Source organism: Microtus oregoni, unplaced genomic scaffold (assembly GCF_018167655.1).
Source record: "Microtus oregoni isolate MIOR12 unplaced genomic scaffold, Mior012 000006F_ref0000085, whole genome shotgun sequence".
NCBI lineage: Eukaryota > Metazoa > Chordata > Mammalia > Rodentia > Cricetidae > Microtus > Microtus oregoni.
In genome coordinates, this window is record NW_024543065.1 from 39,656,449 (window position 1) to 39,678,274 (window position 21,826).

General features: G+C 37.2%; 2 protein-coding genes across 4 annotated transcripts in view; both read left to right on the top strand.

Moving 5' to 3' along the window:
• Positions 1-1,391, top strand: part of LOC121449174 (vomeronasal type-2 receptor 116-like) — a 34,670-nt gene extending 33,279 nt beyond the window's left edge. Inside the window, exon 6 of one of the 2 annotated variants that reach the window (XM_041653441.1) lies at positions 487-1,391. In XM_041653441.1, the coding sequence (XP_041509375.1) occupies positions 487-1,391 (905 nt within the window). The remainder of the gene's footprint in view (positions 1-486) is intronic. The other variant, XM_041653442.1, reaches the window with a different exon arrangement.
• A 15,593-nt stretch (positions 1,392-16,984) lies between these two features.
• LOC121449134 (vomeronasal type-2 receptor 116-like) overlaps positions 16,985-21,826 on the top strand; it is a 34,412-nt gene continuing 29,570 nt past the window's right edge. For both annotated transcript variants that reach the window (XM_041653363.1, XM_041653364.1), the window contains exon 1: positions 16,985-17,181. In XM_041653363.1, coding sequence (XP_041509297.1) covers positions 16,985-17,181 — 197 coding nt within the window. The remainder of the gene's footprint in view (positions 17,182-21,826) is intronic.

A 21,826-nucleotide genomic window follows, 5' to 3' on the forward strand; every position in this document is an offset into this window, starting at 1 on the left:
ATTCAAACTAGAAAAGATATCAACTGATTTGCCCCGATAGAAGACACAGTCTCCATCTGTTTCCAGGAGAGTATTCCAAAAACAGACAGAATGACATCAGGAGGCATGGAAACCAAGGAATCTAATACTTTAAAATATTCTCTGTGTAATACAATGGTTAATTATTTTAACTTCTGTCAATTCACCAGTTTAAGTTTTTTCATCATAACGTTTAGAATTTACAGAAAATGTCTGTTCTTTCTGATAATATAATAAATGACATCATCAGCAAATAGTTAAATAGAAAACATAATGATTTCACTTCATTACCCAAAATGATAATGCATGTGTATTATGAAATGGATGCAGTGCTATGCAACAGTGTCATTCAACTACATCCTCAGCAACAAAAGCAGATAATTCAATGCTTCTTCAAAACAATTAATTGAAATATTCTCCCCATAAATGGTTGAAGTTGCTCTAATCATGCTTTTCATTTTACACCAGATGTGGATAAATGTGTGAGGTGTCCAGAGGACCAGTATGCCAACAGAGAACAGAACCAGTGCATTCCAAAGGTTGTGGTCTTTCTGAACTACAAAGATCCTGTGGGGTTGGCTCTTTCCTTAATGGCCTTATGCTTCTCTGCATTCACAGCTGTGGTTCTTGGAGTATTTGTAAAGTTTCATGACACTCCCATTGTGAAGGCCAATAACCAGAATCTCACCTACATCTTGCTAATTTCACTCATCCTTTGTTTCCTGTGTCCCTTGCTCTTCATTGGGCATCCCAACTCAGCTACCTGTATCCTACAGCAAGTCACATTTGGAGTTGTAGTCACTGTGGCAGTTTCTACCGTGTTGGCCAAAACAGTGACTGTGCTGTTTGCTTTCAAAGTCACAGTCCCTGGAAGAAGGATGAGGTACTTCCTTGTTTCAGGGGCACCCAATTACATCATTGTCATCTGTACTCTCATCCAAATTATTCTCTGTGCAAGCTGGCTGCAATTTTCTCCGCCCTTTATTGACAATGATGCACAGTCTGAGCCTGGCCAAATCATCATTGTGTGCAACAAGGGCTCAGTGACTGCATTCTACTGTGTCCTGGGATACCATGGCTCCCTTGCCTTAGTGAGCTTCATTGTGGCTTTCTTGGCCAGGAATCTCCCTGACACATTCAATGAAGCCAAGTTACTGACCTTCAGCATGCTGTTGTTCTACAGTGTCTGGGTCACTTTTATCCCTGTCTATCACAGTACCAAAGGCAAAGTCATGGTGGTTGTGGAGATCTTATCCATCTTGATTTCCAGTGCAGGCCTACTGGGATGCATCTTTATCCCCAAGTGCTACATAATTTTATTAAGACCAGAAAGAAATTCTCTTCAAAAGTTGAGGGAGAAAAGATCTTTTTGAACACACAATTCATAAATTGTAACTGACAACTGTAATGTTGTTATAGAGCCATCTATTACAATGCCATGCAAGATACATCCACTAACGAGAGATTCTCATTTTCTTCTAATGATGATGCCAGAAGTTTTATGTATACTACTTTTCTGTACATTGTGACCTGTAGTCTTCTACTCAGAAATTAAGAAATAATTATTAGCCATTAGTGCATAGGGGATGTGTTCCTTACTTTCTTTGAAGTGCAATAAGTGTGAAAATAAACTCCGAATGTAGAGGCCCCAATATGTGAGCCTCTTTTTTCCTTGTGTGGTTAGTCAGAGAGTTTGGAGGTTGCTTAATATTTAACAAGTAGAATTATGCACCATCACTCAGGATGTGGCTATTTGTTTTTTTCAGCTAACTGTTTGAGTTCTTCTTTGTATCATGTTAAAAAAGCTTTTTGTTGCCTTCTTTCCCTTTTTGTCTTGAATTATAAAAGGGCATGGAAAATTAATCATGAATGATTTAAATATTCACTGAAACTCCCTCACAATACTATCCTATATTTTTATTATTTTCACTCTTGTCTTTGTAATCTTTACTAACTTTTCTTATTTCTATGCCCCTACCATGGAAAGTAGTATTTTTTAATTTATTATTATTTTTTCTTAAAAATTCTAATCCAAATTCCCATTCCCTCTCATCTTACAATTCCTCCACACACCCTCCCATCTAACCCCCATCTAATCCTGAGAGAGGATAAGGTACATTGCTCTATGGAAGGTCTAAGACCCTCCCTACTATATCTAGGCTGAGTAAGGCATACATACAAAGAGAATAGGATCCCAAAAATGAAGTACATTCAGTAGAGATAAATCCCAGTGCCACTGCCAATGGCCCCTCATTTCTGCCCCAGCCATGCAACTGTCAACCACATTCAGAGGGACTAGTTAGGTCCCATGCCTGTTCCTACTCAGTTAGGCTAGAGTAGGTGAGCTCCCATTAGCTCAGGTAAACTGTTTCAGTGGATGAACCCATCATGCTCTTGACCTCTTTGATCATATTCTCATTCCTTCCACTCTTCATCTGGATCTTGAGAGCTCAGTTCAGTGTCTGATGTGGGTCTCTATCTCTGTTTCCATCTGTTGTTGGACAAAGGTTCTATAGTGATATTTAAGATAATTATCAGTCTTACTACAGGGCAGTGATGTGAAGTCCCCTCAATGTGCTGTGATTACCATTAATGAGTAAAGAAACTGCTTTGGACCTATAGAAAGGTAGAACTTAGGTAGGCAGGGAAAGCTAGGGTGAATGCTGGGAGGAAGAAAAGCAGAGTCAGAGAGAAGCCATGGAGCCACCATAGTCAGACATGCTGAAAATTTGCTGGTAAGCCACTGCCACATGGAAATAGACAGATTAATATAAATGTGCTAAATTAATATGTAAGAGTTAGCCAATAAGAAGCTAGAGCTATTTATGGCTAGAAACCAATTACGAGTGAGTACATCTCATGTTCATCTTTTTAGGTCTGGGTTACCTCACTCAGGATAGTGTTTTCTATTTCCATCCATTTGCATGCAAAATTCAAGATGTCATTGTTTTTTTTAACCATAATGTTTATGCTATGAACATAGTTGAACAAATGCTTTTGTAATATGATAGGGAATCTTTTGGGTATATTCTCAAGAGTGGCATTGCTGGGTCCTGGGGTAGGTGGATCCTGAATTTCCTGAGAAACCGAAACACTGATTTCCAAAGTAGATGCACAAGTTTGTATTCCCACCAGCAATGGATGAGTGTACCCCTTCCTCCACAACCTCTCCAGCAAAGGCTATCATTGGTGTTTTTGATTTTAGCCAATCTGACAGGTGTAAGATGATATCTCAAAGTTGTTTTGATTTGCATTTCCCTGATTGCTAAGGAAGTTGAGCATGACCTTATATCTAGGCTGAGTAAGGCATACATACAAAGAGAATAGGATCCCATTTGGCCATTTGAACTTCTTCTGTTGAGAATTCTCTGTTCAGTTCAGTGCCCCATTTTTTAATTGGGTTAATTAGCATTTTAAAGTGTAGTTTCTTGAGTTCTTTATATATTTTGGAGATCAGACCTTTGTCTGTTGCAGGGTTGGTGAAGCCTATATAATTTGTGATCCTAAAGAAGATAAATAAGAAGGTGAACACAAAGAAAAACATATAGTTATCCTCCTGGATATTGGAAGAAGACAAGATTTCCAGGCAAAAAATTGGGATCTTGGGGGTTGACTGGGATGGGGGTAAGGGGAGATGGGGAGAGAAAAGTGAGAAGGGGAGGATGGGAGGAACTTGGGGGATGGGATGGTTGGGATAAAGGAAGGGTGGATATGGGAGCAGGGAAGTCTATATCTTAATTAAGGGAGCCATCTTAGAGTTGGCAAGAGGCTTGAACATAGAGGTGCTCCCAGGTGCCCAGAGCGATGTCCCCAGTTAGTTCCTTGGGCAGCTGAGGATAGGGAACCTGAAATGGCCCTATCCTATATTCATACTGATGAATATCTTGCACATCACCATAGAACCTTCATCTGGCGATGGATGGAGATAGAGACAGAGACGCACACTGGAGCAATGGACTGAGCTCCCAAGGTCCCAATGAGGAGCAGAAAGAGGGAGAACATGAGCAAGAAAGTCAGGACCGTGAGGAGTGCACCCACCCACTGAGACAGTGGGGCTGATCTATTGGGAGCTCACCAAGGCCAGCTGGACTGGGACTGAAAAAGCATGGGATAAAACCAGACTCTCTGAACATGGCGAACAATGAGGGCTGATGAGAAACCAAGGACAATGGCACTGGGTTTTGATCCTACTGATTGTACTGGCTTTGTGGGAGCCTAGCCAGTTTGAATGCTCACCTTCCTCAACCTGGATGGAGGGGGGAGGACCTTGGACTTCCCACAGGGCAGGGAACACTTACTGCTCTTTGGAATGGAGAGGGAGGGGAAGAGGAGTGGGGGGAGGGGAAGGAAATGGGAGGCTGGGAGGAAGCGGAAATTTTTATTTCAATAAAAAAATAAGAAGCTAGAGCTAATGTGCCAATCAGTGTTTTAATTAATATAGTTTCTGTATAGTTATTTTTGTTCTAGGAGGCCAGGATGGACAAGAGGCCCCTGCATACTACAGATTGTTGCCCATGGGCCAAAAAAAATTTACTTAAAAACCTGAGAAAGTTTAATTCTAGACACAAAAATACAGAGTTTAACACAGCTTCTTGCTGTTTGCTGGCAGCGTGCCACAGCTCCTTTAAGAGAGGTTTTTCTGATTCAATTGTAGCAAAGAAAAAAGCCACACTATTTTGAAATGTTTGCTTTATGGGTCATGCTCCACCACGAACTCTGACTCCTTCAGGCAGGAGGTCTGGCTAAGGAACATTTGGATGGGGTTTGTTAGCAGACTGCTGCAGTTGTTTAATGGTGACATGGACTTGTTATATGCCTGAGAATGGTGTGATGTGCCTGATTCTCACAGGCACCAGCTGGACTGGGCAAGGGAAAAAGGAAGTAGTGTATTACCTTAGGAATGACACAGTTTAAGTTTTAAGAAGCACTTATCATTTTAAAACATATTCCTGGACAGTAAATAATTACAGATACATAGTAGGACAGATTCAGACATAAAAGACCTCTAAATGGGTCACAGTGTTGAATCAATATATGTAGGTTTGGAAGAGAGAAGAAGAAAAAGAGTATAGAGAGTTGGAAAAAATGTAAATGGTTTTAAAAAAGCAAAGTCTTTAAAGAGACAGTACAGACAGTCATAAATTAAAAGGAGTAAAGAAAAATAAGCCACATAAAGTTTTACTATACACAGATAGTAGTCTTGTTTATGTATATTATTGTGTTTTCTTTGATTTTTTGACTTTGAAGGAGCTAAGTACAGAGACATTTCATAGTATGGGCTGCTAAGCTAAACCAGCATGTATATTACAAAGGTATCTTGACTTCAAAATTTGGCTCTAAGGATATGTTGCTTTGAAAAAGAGGTTCTCTTGTTTCCATAGATAAAGAAACCTGTGGATTGCTTCCAGACTGTTGTGGCTTGGAGGAATAAGACCCCCTTAAAGCTTGAATATCCCTAAAAAATTACTTCACCCAACTGCTGACTGAGATTAACCTAGCACACAGGATACACCATGAAAGACCTGATTAACACAGTTCCCAAACAGCAGGAAGCAGCTTGGAGAAACTACACACCCATCCTTCAAATTATTGTTTATGAATTTTCCTTTGCATTTAAAGGGGGATATTCTATAGAGATGAAGAATGTGTATTGGTATGGATCTTGGTTTATTGATACAAATTTAGGATCAATTTTGTTATAATTATATTTCTGTTCTTGATTAAGGTACTGTGTTTTTACAGCTCATTTAAAATGTAACGCATAATTTAAAAATATAAGTTAATAGATAGTCATCTATAATAGTCAAGCTTGTAGTCATGTTAGTTAGGTTTTCTAGATATACAGAGAGATATTTCAGTTATGCATTCATCAGATCTTTCAGAGACTTTCAGAATATTGAATTTAAAATGTTTAAGAACTTAAGACTACATGACAGTGAGACATATCTGATCCTGGAAGCACCAGCTACTTCAAGAGGATGATGAGTATCAAAGAGATTCCTTATGGAGTTTGCTAGCCATTTGGGTGAGAAACTGCTCCTGCCTGAACTGCTGAACTGAACATTCAGGACCCACTTAGAAATGACTACTGAACTTGCCTAAACATGAGACAATCCTTTGGGGTTCCTGCTTCACGAAAGAGTCTCCCAGACATTCTGCATGACACAGAAGAAAATGACTGACAAACTGCCAATGTAGGTGGAAATGTCTTTGAAATTTCCTGCATCATGGAAAGTCAGCCATATACTATGGACTTGTAGGCTGAATTTGGATTCCCCAACAGTACAGAAGAACTTTGGGTGACTCTCCAGGCAGTCAGATGTCTCTGTCAATTCTAGAGTTTTGGAAGTTGCTTACAGTGTACTTCCTGTTTATTTAGGTAATATTATATCCTTCAGGAGTCTTTGATGAAGTTGAAGAATTAATAATTATAGTTACAGTTTTCCTTAGTTATGATAAAAGATAAATAGATATAAATATTATAACTGTAATTCTTGCCATTGATTGTGATAGAAAGCTTTGCTGGGTATAGTATTGCATTCATGGTCTCTTAGTGTTTGCAACACATCTGTCCAGAACCTCCTGGCAATCATAGTTTCTATTGAGAAGTCAGGTGTAACTTTGACTGGTCTGCCTTTATATGTTGCTTGACCTTTTTCCTTTGCAGCTCTTATTATTCTTTCTTTATTCTGTATGTTTTGCATTTTGATTATTTTAGGTGAGAGCACAAAAATATTTTTTCTACAGTCTATCTGGTGTCCTGTAAACTTCTTGTACCTTCATTGGCATGCCCTTCTTTAGGTTGGGAAAGTTATCTTCTATGATTTTGTGGAATATATTTTCTGTGCCTTTGAGTTGGAGTTTTTCCCCTTTTATCCCTATTGTTCTTAGGTTTGGTCTCTTCATGGTGGCCCACATTTCCTCTATGATTTGTTTTGAGAATTTGTTGGATTTAATGTTTTATTTGACCAATGAATCTGTTTCCTTTAGAGTATCTTAAACATCTGAGATTCCAGTGTGGTGGGTCTAGAGAGTGGGGTGTAATGCTGAATGGTTAGTCACTCACCACTTGAACCAACCTGGTCTACAGAGTGAGTACCAGGACAGGATCCAAAGCGGCACAAAGAAAACCTGTCTCAAACAAACAAACACACAAACAAACTCAAGGGTTCTTCTTTTATGTCTGAGTGAATGTGTGACTTTGACAGCAGTTGTGTGGAGACTAAATGCAGTGTACTTTTTTCTCACCTACCACTATTCACTCTCTCTCTCTAAACTTCATTTATTTTCCATTTCCCTTTCAAAAAGAACAGGACTCTAAGAGACTGCCACCAAACAGAAAAAAAAAAAAAAAAACAGTGAGGCCAAAGAATATTTCTGCAAGCATTTCTCACCAATTTGAGGCTCCTCTTTAGAGAATTCTGTTTTTATCTATATCCCATTTTAAAATTGTATTATTTGGTATTTGATACTTAGTTTTGTTTGTATATTTGTCATATAATTCTCTATTAGGCGTGGAATTGGTAAAAAATCTTTTCACATTTTTAGGTTCCTGCTTTGTCTCAATGACACTGTCCTTTGCTTTAGAGGAACTTTTCAGTTTCATGAGTCCCTATTTCTTAATTGTTGGTCTTAGTGGGTGCAATAATGGTGTTCTTTTCAGAAATTCTTGTCCTGTCTTAATGATTTCAAGGCTCTTGTCCATTTTCTCTTCTACCAAGTTCTGTGTGTCAGGTTTTATGTTGAGGCCGTAGATAAATTTGGTCTTGAATTTGGTTCCATGTAGTCAGTATGTATCCATCTGGGTTCTTTTTTTTAATTAATTAATTTATTTATTAAAGGTTTCTGCCTCCTCCCTCCACCGCCTCCCATTTCCCTCTCCCTCCCCCGATCAAGTCCCCCTCCCTCATCAGCTCGAAGAGCAATCAGGGTTCCCTGATGTGTGGGAAGTCCAAGGACCACCCATCTCCATCCAGGTCTAGTAAGGTGAGCATCCAAACTGCCTAGGCTCCCACAAAGCCAGTACGTTCAGTAGGATCAAAAACCCATTGCCATTGTTCTGGAGTTCTCAGTAGTCCTCATTGTCCGCTATGTTCAGCAAGTCCGGTTTTATCCCATGCTTTTTCAGACCCAGGCCAGCTGGCCTTAGTGGGTTCCCGATAGAACATCCCCATTGTCTCAGTGTGTGGGTGCACCCTTCATGGTCCTGAGTTCCTTGCTCGTGCTCTCTCTCCTTCTGCTCCTGATTTGGACCTTGAGATTTATGTCCGGTGCTCCAATGTGGGTCTCTGTCTCCTTTCATCGTCTGAAGTTTAATATTCAGGAGGATGCCTATATGTTTGTCTTTGGGTTCACCTTCTTATTTAGCTTCTCTAGGATCGCGAATTATAGGCTCAATGTCTTTATTTATGGCTAGAAACCAAATATGAGTGAGTACATTCCATGTTCCTCTTTTTGGGTCTGGCTTACCTCACTCAGGATAGTGTTTTCTATTTCCATCCATTTGTATGCAAAATTCAAGAAGTCCTTGTTTTTTACTGCTGAGTAGTACTCTAATACGTATATATTCCATACTTTCTTCATCCATTCTTCCATTGAAGGGCATCTAGGTTGTTTCCAGGTTCTGGCTATTACAAACAATGCTGCTATGAACATAGTTGAGCATATACGCTTGTTGTATGATAGGGCCTCTCTTGGGTATATTCCCAAGAGTGGTATTGCTGGGTCCAGGTTCTTCTATATGCAGACGTCTGTTTGACCTGTAACATTTGTTGAAGGTGTCTTATTTTTAAACTGTCTATTTTTTCTTCTTTATCAAATTCCAGTGTTCTGAATTTATATCTATGTATTCAATTCTATTCCATTGACCATCTTGCCGTTTTTTTATTCCAATACCATACTCTTTTTATTACTATCACTTTTCAGTACAACTTGAAATCAGGAATAGTGAAACTTCCAAAAGTTATTTTATTGTACATGATTATATCAGCTATTCTATATTTGTTGTTTAACCCTATGAAACTGAATATTGTCCTCTGAAGATCTATGAAAATTGCATTGGAGGGGTGCATTCTCATGAAGAAGTTTGTATTTATTGTTCCTATTTGCATTCCTAAATTTTGATTTCCAAAATTGTTTCATTTTGGGTCCTTTTTAAATTATTGATTTCATTTCCATTTTTAGTTCTTGAACTATTGTATTAATTTCATTCCCCTGTTTGTTTGGATTTTCCTGGATTCCTTTTTGTAGTATCATTATTAATCTCACACAAAGTACATCCTGATCATAGCTCCCCTCCCTCTACTCCATCCTTTTCCCCCATATATCCTTTGTTTCTCATTTTCCCTTCATTAAAGAGCAGACCTCTCCAGAGATGTAAAGGAGACACAGTATAACAAGTGCAATAAAACTAGACAATACCCTTCATATCAAGGCTACAAGAGGCAGCCCAGTAGGAGGAAGAGTCTCAGTAGGACAAGAGTCAAAGACACCTATGTCCCACTCTTACAACTCCCCAAAACACCCCATGCTAAACAACTAAGGCGGGTATGCAGCACATATGCAACTAAGACCTGATAGTTTAATTTGTGGGCCATGTTCTCCTGGTTTCTTTAGCCACATTACTAAAGGTGTTTATCAGCTGTAGGAGTTCTTTGGTAGAGTTTTTGGGGTCGCTTATGTGCACTATCATATCATCTGCAAATAACGAAAGTTCGACTTCTTCCTTTCCAATTCAAATCCCCTTGATCTCCTTTTGTTGTCTTATTGCTATTGCTAGAACTTCAAGCACTATATTGAATAGATATGGAGAGATCAGACAGCCTTGTCTTGTTCCTGATTTTAGTGGAAATGCTTTGATTTTCTTTCCATTTAATTTGATGTTAGCTGTCGGCTTGCTGTATATTGCTTTTATTATATTTAGATATGATCCTTGTATCCCTAATCTCTCCAAAACCTTTATCATGAAGGGGTGTTGAATTTTGTCAAATGCTTTTAAGCATCTAATGAAATGATCAAATGGGTTTTTTTTTCAGTATGATGGATTACATTGACAGATTTTCATATGTTGAACCAGCCCTGCATCTCTGGGATGAAGCCTACTTGATCATAATGAATAAGTTTTTGATGTGTTGTTGGATTCGGTTTGCCAGTCTGTTATTGAGAATTTTTGCATCGATGTTCATGAGTGAGATTGCTCTGTAATTCTCTTTCTTGGTTGAGTTTTTGTGTTTTTTTTTATCAGGGTACTATAGCTTCATAAAAAGAGTTTGGCAATGACTCTTCTGCTTCTATTATGTGGAACACATCAAGGAGTATAGTTGTTAGCTCTCCTTGGAAGTTCTGGTAAATTTCTGCACTAAAACCATCTGGCCCTAGCCCTTTTTGGTTGGTGGATTTTTGATGACAACTTATATTTCCTCGTGACTTATAGGTCTATTTAAATTCTTCATGTGGTCTTGATTTAATTTTGGCATATGGTATTTATTGAAAATTTGTCCATTTCTTTTGCATTTCCAATTTTGTGGCATACAGGCTTTTGTAGTAAGACAAGAAATGATTCTCAGAATTTCCTCAGTGTCTTTTGTTATGTTCCTCTTTTCATTTCTGATCTTGTTAATTTAAGTGTTTTCTCTCTGCCTTTTGATTAGTTTGGATAGCGGTTTGTTTGTCTTAATTTTCTCAAAGAACCAGCTCTTTGTTTCATTGATTCTTTGGATTGTTTTCTGTGTTTCTATTTTGTTTATTTCAACCCTCAGTGTGATTATTTCCAGTCTTCTACTCCTCCTGGGTGAGTCTGCTTTTTTTTCTAGAGCTTTCAGGTGTGCTGTTAAGTCTCTAATGTGAGCTTTCTCTGTTTTCTTTAAGTGGGCAATTAGTGCTATAAACTTTCCTCTTAGTACTACTTTCATAGTGTCCCATAGGTTTGGGTATATTGTGTCTTCATTTTCATTGAATTCTAGGAAGACTTTAAATTCTTTATTTTTTTCATTGACCCAGGTGTGGTTCAGTATTGACTGTTCAGTTTCCCTGAGTTTGTAGGATTTCTGGGGTTGGAATTGTTGTTTAATTCTAACTTTACTTCATGGTGTTCTGAGAAGACACAGGTGGTTACTCCAATTTTTTTTTGTATCTGTTGTTGTTTGCTTTGTTACTGAGTACATGATCAATTTTCACGAAGGTTGCATGAGATGTTGAGAAAAAGGTATATTCTTTTTTGTTTGGGTGGAATATTTAATAGATGTCTGTTAAGACCATTTGATTAATTACATCTGTTAGTTCTCTTATTTCTTGGTTAAGTTTATGTCTGGTAAACCTGTCCATTGGTGAGAGAGGAGTGTTTAAATCTCCTACTATTAGTGTGTTGGGTTTGATGTGTGATTTGAATTCTAGTAATGTTTCTTTTACATATGTGGGTGCTTTTGTATTAGGGGCATATATATTCAGAATTGGGACTTTATCTTGAATTGTTCCTGTTATGAGTATAAAGTGTCCTTCTCCATCTCTTCTGTTATTTGTATAATTGTGCTCTTTATTAAGGTATTATGTTTGAGCAGCTCATTTATAAATGTAATTTATAACTAATAATATAGCTTAATAAAGAGTCATCTATAATAGCCAAGATTTTAGTCATGTTACTTAGATTTTCTAGATGTACAGAGATGTATTTCAGATGGATAGGTATTCTTCAAATCTTTCAGAGTCCTTCAGAATATGGTATTTAATATGTTCTAATAACTTAGTACTATTCACGACAATGAGACACATCTGCTCCTGGCACACCAGCTACTGCAAGAGGAAGATGGGCATCAAAGAGGCTCTTTATGGAGTTTGGTAACCATTTGGGCAAGAAACTATTTGGGCCTGGACTGGTGATGTGGACATGAAGGACTCATAGAGAAATGACTTCTGAACTTGCCTAAAGGTGAGGCAATCCTTCAGGGTTCCTGCTTCATGAAAGAGTCTGCAAGATATTCTTCAGGATACAAAAGAAATTTACTGACAAACTACCAATATAGGTGGACCTGTCTTTAAAATTTCCTGCTTCATGAAAAAGTCTACTGGATATTATGGGCCTGTAAGCTAAAAATGAATGGTACAAAAGAACTTTGAGTGACACCAGGTAGTAAGGTGTCTCTATCGATTCTAGAGTTTTGGAAGTTACTTACAATGCACTTCCTTTTTACTTAGGTAATATTATATCCTTCTATTATATCCTTCTAGAGTCTTTGATGGAGTTGAAAATTGTTAGTTATAGTTTTCCTTAGTTATGATAAAAGATAAAGTACATATGAATATTAGAACTATAATTCTTGCTTGATACCTATTTTTATATGTAATTTTACTATATTAATATTAAAACCTTTCTTTTTATTTAAACAGAAAAGGGGAGGTGATGTAGGATTTCCCTCTGTGTGCTATGATTACCATTGATAAATGAAGGAACTGATTTGAGCCTATAGCAGAGCTATAGGGGAACAGAGCTAGGTGGGGAAAATTGAGCTGAATGCTGGGAGAAAGGAGGCAGAGTCAAGAGAGAAGCAATGGTTCTGCCACCAGAGTCAGACAAGCCAAAATTTTGCCTGTAAGCTACTGCCACGTGGCGATACACTGATTTATAGAAATGGGCTAATTTGATATGTAAGAGTTAGCCAATTAGAAGCTAGAGCTAATGGGTCAAGCAGAGATTTACTTAATATAGTTTCTGTGTGATTATTTCAGTTCTGGGCAGCAGGGATGAACAAGAGGCCTCTGTCCTACACTATATTGAAAAGTTATGTAGAGTTTGGAAAACCTTGTCTTGTTCCTGAATTTAGTGGAATTGATTTGAGTTTCTCTTCATTTAAGTTGATTTTAGCTATAAGCTTGCTGGACACTGATATTGATTTGTTGGTGTATGTGCCTTGCATCCCTAATTTCTCCTGGACTTTTATCATGGAGATGTATTGGATTTTGGTAAAGACCTTACTGCATCTCATAAAATGATGCTATCCTTTTGTTTCGAGTTTTATGTAATACATTTATTGAGTATTTTACACTGAAATATCATGGAATTTTTGGGATGACTTCTACTTGATCATAATAGTACTTTGCATATGACCTTGGATTTGATTTGGATATTCTTTATTGAACATTTTTGTATCAATGTTTTAAAGATAAACTAGTCAGTAATTTTCTTTTGTCATTTTGGTGTAATGGGATTTGAGTGTCAAGATGATTGAGGGCTCATGAGTTAAATTGATTGATGTTCTGTTTGTTTTTCTGTTTCAGAACAGTTTAAGAGTACTGGTATTAGCTCTACTTTGTAAGTGTGAAATAACTAATTGCTAAAACTTATCTGGTTATCGAAATTTTTGGCTTAGGAGAATTTTAATAACTTATTTTATTGTCCTAACAGTTAGTTCTGTATAAATTGTTTTTATGACATTCATTTAAGACTTGTAAGTGTAATACATTGAGGAAATATGTATATGGAAAACTGCAGTTAAGATGAAAGTACTACATTTCAATGAGAATGAATAATTTAAAATGACCAAATAAATTAATTAGCATGTAAGAGTTGCGGGAATTCACATGAATTTTGTGTTTGTAATGTGAATAGAAACTGAAAGCCCCCTTGTGGTAAGCATATGCGGCTAATTCAGTCAGTAAATATAGGAGTACCTTTTGGTTCAAGCATGCCTCTCATGGTCAATTCTTAAAGTGACAAGTCAGCACAGCAAATAGACACTTGCATTTATATCTTTATTACATCATTATTCAGGATATACAAGACACGGAATGAGCTCTGCTGAATCTCAACAGATGAGTAATTAAAGATATCATTTAGTTCAGTTACCCTGCACCAAAGGTGGGCAGCTCCCAACTATCTGTAACTCCCTCAGGTCCTTACCAAGAGACATGACTCCTGACTGTGGGCCATCCCTCTAGCTCCAGATGTCACCATTTCTAATGTGGGGAACTTCTGCAGCAAAACTCACATCAGTGACACCAAACCCAGGAATGGCTCTCCTGCCTACAGTGGTGTATACCATGGTCCATGGCCCAAACTCTCCTTCAGTAAGTGACTTGGGTTTTGGGGCAGCAGGAGAGCTGGTTCTTCTCAGGGTGAGGGAGGGCACCAGTACCAGAACTCCCCCTATGGGATTGACTAGGGCTAGAGCAACTGTCCCCAGCTGTTGGAAGCAGGGAGACCCCAGATCCTGAATTTCTTGTAATCCCCTGATCTGAGTGCCTACAGCTGCTCTGAGCACAAGACCTTCAGGAGTTCCTGATGGCAGGAGAGTGGTTTCTAGTGGGTTTGGCTGGGGCATGGCTATATAATCTGCCCCTGAACACAATAAAGGGGGCATTCTTGGGGAATTCAAGGATGACCTGTGTCACTGTCAAAAAAAAAAGATATCATCTAAATTTTGGGAGTTTTATGTTCAAATCTACAAATATTCATTATTGAAATTTACAATTCATTCTTCAAATTTTGAAAGTTTCATTCAATGAATTACCACATTTGGATATATGCAGAGTAATTTTTAACAAAATGTATATACCAATTTTTATAGAAACCTTGGTAAATAGCTACTATGTAATTCATAAAGTATTGAAACCAATAACAAAATTAAACAAATAAGATTGTTGGGAACAAATTTTTCTTAGACATACAGGAAATAAGATGAAACCCTCACAGGATTTATATGCACATAATGGAGTTGTCCTGATCATGAAAGAGTTAAGCAATGTCATTACCAGGAATTGGGGTTATTATGTTAACTGAACAGACTCTGGAATTTAGATTTTTCACAGACTCTAAATGTAACTGTTTTCCAGCATGTATGGATGTATGTGTGTGATTATGTGTATATGTGTGCATGTCTGTGTACATATGTGCATGCAGTTTAAATCAAAGAAAGTAAGAAAGGTATTTTGGGGCACTTGAGTGCCTGAAGAATTTGGGCTGTAGAACCTTGTGAAACTAGTTTGAAGAAAGTATACACTAGCTCATATCTTGAACAAGCCCACACACATAATAAAAGGTGCAAGAAGCTGTTTAAATTGAAGAATAGAATTGGTAGTAATATTAGCAAAAAATGTAGTTGACAGAGTGGCAAATAGCACCAAAGAACATACCACACATGTATGAATGTGATGTAATAAAATTCATTGTATATTAATGAAAATAATAATTATTATTACACATAAAACAAAATTGAATACCATACTCAAACTGGAATACTGGCAATTTCTTTACACTCTTAAAATATAATTTCTCTGGGTCTTGAGGTAGACCAATTCCTAATTTTCTGGGAAAGGGGCTCTCTCAAACTCCTTCACAGGACTTTGAGATACTACTCTTTATACTGGGTCATCTTGACCATCCTTAATACAAGACAAGATGATTAATCTTACTGCAACTTGAAATGTGATCTCATGTTTATATTCATGGGAGGGCTCACATTTTCTGAATAGAAATAGAGAAGGAGCCTATTGGGGAGGGTAGAGGCAGATAGGAAGTGGGGAGAAGGATGAGAAAAGAGAAGGGAGGTGAAACTGAGTTGGGATGCAAAATAAATCATACATGAATAAAAAGGTTATTCTGTTCTGTATACTTATGAAAGACACTACCTGTCACATTTCTCTATGTCCATGCCTTATCCCTCCAGGACAGTTAATTACCAAAACAGAGGTCAAGCACTTTTAAAATGTTGTTCTTAAGATGTACAGTAACTTCCAGATGAAAACACTAGTCCTGTTTGCCTCATCTCAAATGCTAAGTCTTATTACAAAGTACAAAAAGACTGGCCTGGCGTTTGTTGTGTTTTCTCTGCAGTTCATATTCACTGAAAGGGGCTCAACAGTTCACAATCATCAAAATTCTTTCACCCTGGCAATGTGTGGTCTAGAATGCAAGCAAAATAGATGAATAGGGAAATGGTATAAGAAGAATTTATATATTGAACCCAGGGTCACCTCCCAGTTTCTATTTGTTTTGTAGATTCTCAACAAGACTTCTTCACAGCCACAACTGGAACCTAAAATGAAAAAAAAACACTGTAGAAAATCACAGATAAAGCAGAGTATATTGGTCAAAACAAAGAACTGATCTAGGAGAACTAAGACTGGGAAGAGATATAATGTCTTAGAAATCAAATTTTACCTCATATTCTTTTTAATAGTGATTGGTTGGGAGGAGGAGTAAGAGATATTATTAAGTTTTTGAAAAGTAGGATGCATGATCTCTATGGATCATGTTGAATATTTAGAGAGTTTGTAATGCTGTAAATGACAGTGGTTCTGTGATAATCTAGATAGTTGTAGAACAGAGGATTCAGTGTATTTTGGAATTTGGCTTGATTTTTCACTCTTAAGACAATGGGAACACAGGATTTTGTTAAATATTCTATAACTGGTACTGGTGTATTATTGGTTCCCACTGTGCATATAAAATTCAATTTCTCTAACCATAGAGCTATTTTCCCTGACAGGGACTCATGACAGAATCCCAATGTGCAAATAGAAATTCTGACTTTGTGCGTCCTTCCTGAAACATTACTGCATGTCTCAAAATGGATCATCTAACAAAATCCACTGACATCATTTCAAAAGACATTGACATAAACAGATTGTTCATCCATTGCTGGGACTAAATTTTCTCAAATTGGCATCCTCCAAGGAGCCTTAATTTCCACAACTATGAATGATATCATAAAACTACCTGAACTCTCCTCATATTATATTCATTAACCAGAATAAATCATGTAGTTATCAGGTGCAGAGCCCCAGGGAAGAGAGTGTCCAAGGTTCCTTCAGAGGTGAGGAACCACCTGGGAAATAAAAGAATATTGAATACACAAATAGCCTCTCCTTTGGCTGCAGAAATAAATGCAGGTAGGAAAATATGGGTACCCATATAATGTGCTGATCTGAAGAGTACTTCACCATACACACTGCCCAGGCTCTGGGTAGGACAAAGATGTTCACTTTGATTTTCCTCTTCTTTTTCCTGAACATTCCACTTCTTGTATCTAGATTCACTCATTCCAGGTGCTTTTGGAGAATGAAGCAGAATAAAGACAAGGATGGAGATTTGGTGGCAGGTTGTATCTTCTTCCTTATAGGAGTAGAGTGGCCTGTGAAGAAAGATTATTTCAACCACATTCTGAATATAGAGTAAGTTCCTTTGTATTTTGTATGTAAATGCCCTCATAAATATTTCACATGGGATCAGAACATGAGAATCAGAGCAATGCTTTGAATTCTTTGCCTTGTTATTCCAATATGCACATTAGGAAACAGCAACAAATTCTTTTAGGGACCCAAAGCTATTTTTCCTACCTTTAATTTGCCCAGTGTTCTGTTATTCTCCCAGTCACCTTGCTGCTGATAAGGCTAGTATCTGAGTGAAAGGGGGACTCTATAACATGGTCCATCACATGTATCCCTTCTTTTGACAGGTTCCACAGCAGGCTAGTCAGAAAGAAACTCCATAAGTCAGTGAATAACATGCTAAATAGATACAACTACATTGCTGTTGATTAGAGTCAGTGATGATACTTTGGCTACCAAGAGCAGCTTCTAATGCATATGCCAGGGCAACTAATATTCGTGGCACAACTAGTTCCAGCGAGTTTCTACATAGGTATTCAGTTACCCTCCCAGGTGTTCTGCATGTGGTCATCCCGTGACTTCTATAGCTGCATCAAGGTTAAAAGTAGGAGTCCTACCTACTGTGAAGTTCATATGTGTTTCTGTTTCTCCATACTTTACTTATACTCATGTATAACCACTGTCTTTTATTTTCAAAGTATGGCTCGTCACTCTCTCTTTAGAGTAAAGAAGGAATACATGGAGTGTAAATGATATATTTGCATTCTATGAAATATGAGGCTATGAAATAATAGTGGTAACTGCTTACTTTCCTTGCCACTTGCCTGAGGGACAGCTGTGGCATGAAATATTGGCAACATCTAAGAATTGTTACCTACTAGCTCCCATTTGCAATTATTTAAGAAGTATGTGTATCTCTATTAATATCTAATCATATTTTTCTCTGAAACTTCTACCACATTTGATTCTTATGCTTCTGCTTTAATAATTTTACTAATTATATCTATGTATTTTAACAATTAGGGTGCTATACACAATTCAATTTTATGTACTGCTGATAGTTGTTTTCAAACATAGTACTTTAGACTACGAGGCCACTCTAACAGCTCAAGCTAGTGATGTTTCTTAATGTTTAATGGGTAGGTGTTAGTGTTTGAATTTCATAAATTCTAATCTCAAATTCCTGTTGAGTGTTACAGAAAATTTCAAAGACAGTTTACACATGACAATAAACAATATTTTAAGATTGTTTTATTCAAAAATTTATAGAAAAATAATTGGGAAAATTATTGGATTTAACACTGAGTGAATGTTTTAGAAAGAAAGCATATATTTGGAGTTGATGCTTATTATCCAGATGATAAATAATTTGTAAGAAGATATAGTAGTTATTATTCTTCCCTTAAACATAGATACAAAATGGTCTTGTTCTATTTTTACTAATTTGTTGACCATTTTTATTATCAAAATTCTTAAATATTTTTCATAAATTGTATACTTTATATTATTTCATTTTACAAACATATCATACTGACAAAACTAATCTCACTGCAATTTCCATGTGTACACAGTTCTCAATTGCATGCCAGTGTTGAGAGTTTGTAACTGGAAATGTAGACAGAAGGTGCTCTGTACAAAAAAATTTATGTTGGCCAGATGTATCAGGAATGATTTTATTGAACATAGCTGTGGAAATATTAAATGGATGAACAGGACTAGGATACATGTCCTTAGTCTCTCTGCATTCATGAAATGAAGCAGGTGTATAACTGTACATTTAAGGCTAGTCCCATCTAAATCCAACTGGTATTCAAAACCATGGAATCCATTGCCCTTTTTTGGCCTATATGAGTATTTCTCATGCCAATACACACATATACATATATTTATCAAGCAGACCCTGGTATTTACATTTATTTAAAAATATATCTTTTAGAAAGCAGTTTGTACCTTAAATAGATAAACCAGAAAAAGACTAACATTATGATTGGCATGAAGAATATGTTAAATATGTTGTCTACTAAATATAATATATATTAGTGCAGGAGCCAAATGTTGCCCAAAACATCACTGTGCACTTACCAGCCATTCTTCAGATGCCTTATCCACTTAAATTTGTTTCATAAAAATTAACATAATCTTGACTAGTATATTGCATGTATATTTTTATTGTTCAATAATTTCAAAATGAAAATATGGTCACGTTTACTGTTAAACCCTGTACCCTCGTATTTACCTTCTGTGCAAGCACTCAAAAACCAGAGATGGGCAACCCTCCCACTGAAAGTTGTAAAGGGCTTATCTTATTTATGGGCGATGCATTCTCATGAACTTTTAAAGATTTTCAAACTTACAGCAACTTCTGTCATCTCAACCACACAACAGAGAACATTTGTTTCAGTCATTGAGGGAGGCTGGGAATACTGTGCAGTACAGGATAATCCTTGTTCTGGCTACAAATGATCATCTGTAAATCTCTGTCCATAATAAATACTGTTCCGTTTTACAGAGCACTAAATAAAAACTAGCAGTTTGTCCTGGAATTAGCTTTTTGCACTGATGATGTCATCAGGAATCCTGATCTTTTACCAAATATGTCTTTAGCATTTGAATTACCAATAGGGGCAGTTTAATATTATGTCACAATTAGAGAGTCTCATTCATATTTCTGAAAAAAATATGAATCTCCCCCTAATTCTGTCTTAATGATGAGATCAGGTGTACTGTGGTTCTTAGACGACCTTACTGGGCAACATCTGTCATAATTGGTTTAGTCATGAACCTCTGAAAATCTAAGCATGTGAACATTTTGGGGGATTTGCAAAAAAATCTGTCTTTGTTTATACCATTCTCAAATGTTAATAAGTGTATAAGGAAGATAATCACCACACCATATGTCAAACTGTGTTATTAAGAGACATGATGGAGCTTCTGAATTTCCTTTGGTGAAACAGATGGGGAAAGAAGTAACAAGAAACAGAGTTTTCTAGAACACTTGGCAGAGCAGTGTTTATAAACTCTTAGGAGTGCATGTAGTAGTTCGAGCGGCGGGCTGCGTCCCCTGCGCCCGGCGCCCGCACAGCTAGCTTTACCCGAAATAATTACACACAAACTGTATTCATTTAAACACTGCTTGGCCCATTTCTATCTAGCCTCTTCTAGGCTAATTCTCACATATTAATTTAGCCCATTTCTAATCATCTGTGTTACACCCCAAGGTGCGCTTACTGGGAAGATTCTAGCCTACATCCATCCTGGGTCGGAGCTGAATCGCATCTGCCCGGGAGAGCAGAGCATGGCGTCTCTGTCTGAGGCATCGTACCTCACTTCCTCTTCCTCCCAGCATTCTGTTCTGTTTACTCCACCCACCTATGTTCTAAGCTATGAGCCCAAGCAGTTTGTTTATTACTTAACCAATGAAATCAACAGATTGATATATGACACTCCCACATCAAGTGCATGCTGCTTCCTGTTGCTCCCTGCTCACTGGGTCCTTTAGCTTACTTATGGACCCTTTCATCCTATCCTGAGTGATGGTGGTCAGTTTCTTTTCTCTATCAGATACATCTCTAACTCTAGTCCTATCATGTTTCCCTTACACTGGACCTGTATTAGGCCGGCCAACTTAGACAATGAAGATGGTACTCAATTTCTCTAACAATTGATGGAAAATATGTAGTCAGCGTTGACTTTGTAAATATTATCCCTGTCAAAATTATTTAAATATGTCAAGACCTGAGGTGTATTATAATTAGATCATAACATTATGAACAAATATAGTTATTATTTAAGGTGACACAGACAGTACTTTGGCTATGTGCTTTCGAATGTTGGAATTACTCAGTAAACAGAGCTATGGGCCACCACCTGACCACCTCACAGTGGGATATTACTACATGTAACAGAGACTTCATACTTGGCTAATCCATTGGGATGCTAGCTTTTGCACATCACCATGCTGAGAGTTCTTGTTTTAAATTTTGTCCAGACATTAACCCATCTCAAATATTCAAATGAATACCTGACAAGTGTAGGGGATGAATTTAGAAGGCTCAGTTTCTAAATGTAAGACACTGAAGAACTGCTCATTCAATTCTTCATTGGAATGTCTAATGGTACAGCCTTTTGACTTTTGACATGGCCTTTATTGAGGGAAGTTATGATGAATAACATGCTGTGTATGTTGTGGCCATGCCATGCATAAGAATCTTCTTCAAGAATAAGATAATCAGTCAAAGGATAATAAGAAAAAAATTACATTAACTACTTGAAGGTGGTGTTTCTTCTATTGGATGATATTTGGTGTCATCAATGTCATAGTTCTTAAGAGGATCTCATGAGCCCAAATCTAGTATTTTAAGAAATATTAACCACATAGAAAGATTTCTGAACATTTTTTTGCTGTGGAAATAAATCTACATGTTAGTATAAATTCCTACTGCAAAGGCAATGGAGTAGAAGAAACTATTTAACAATGAAAATTAATGATTATGTTACAATGCAAATGAATATCATCACCCCATCTTAATACCAAAAACATCAGTCTGCTGATGTTTCCTCCATGCTGAGATGAGCCCTCAAGTAGCAATTTTCACATATGTGGTAATCACTGTATGGGATGTTTTTCACAATTGTCCTTAACTGATTCTTCCACCACTGCAGGCTGTAGGGACCTCACTTATAATTCTGAGAGTAATTACAGAAGAAA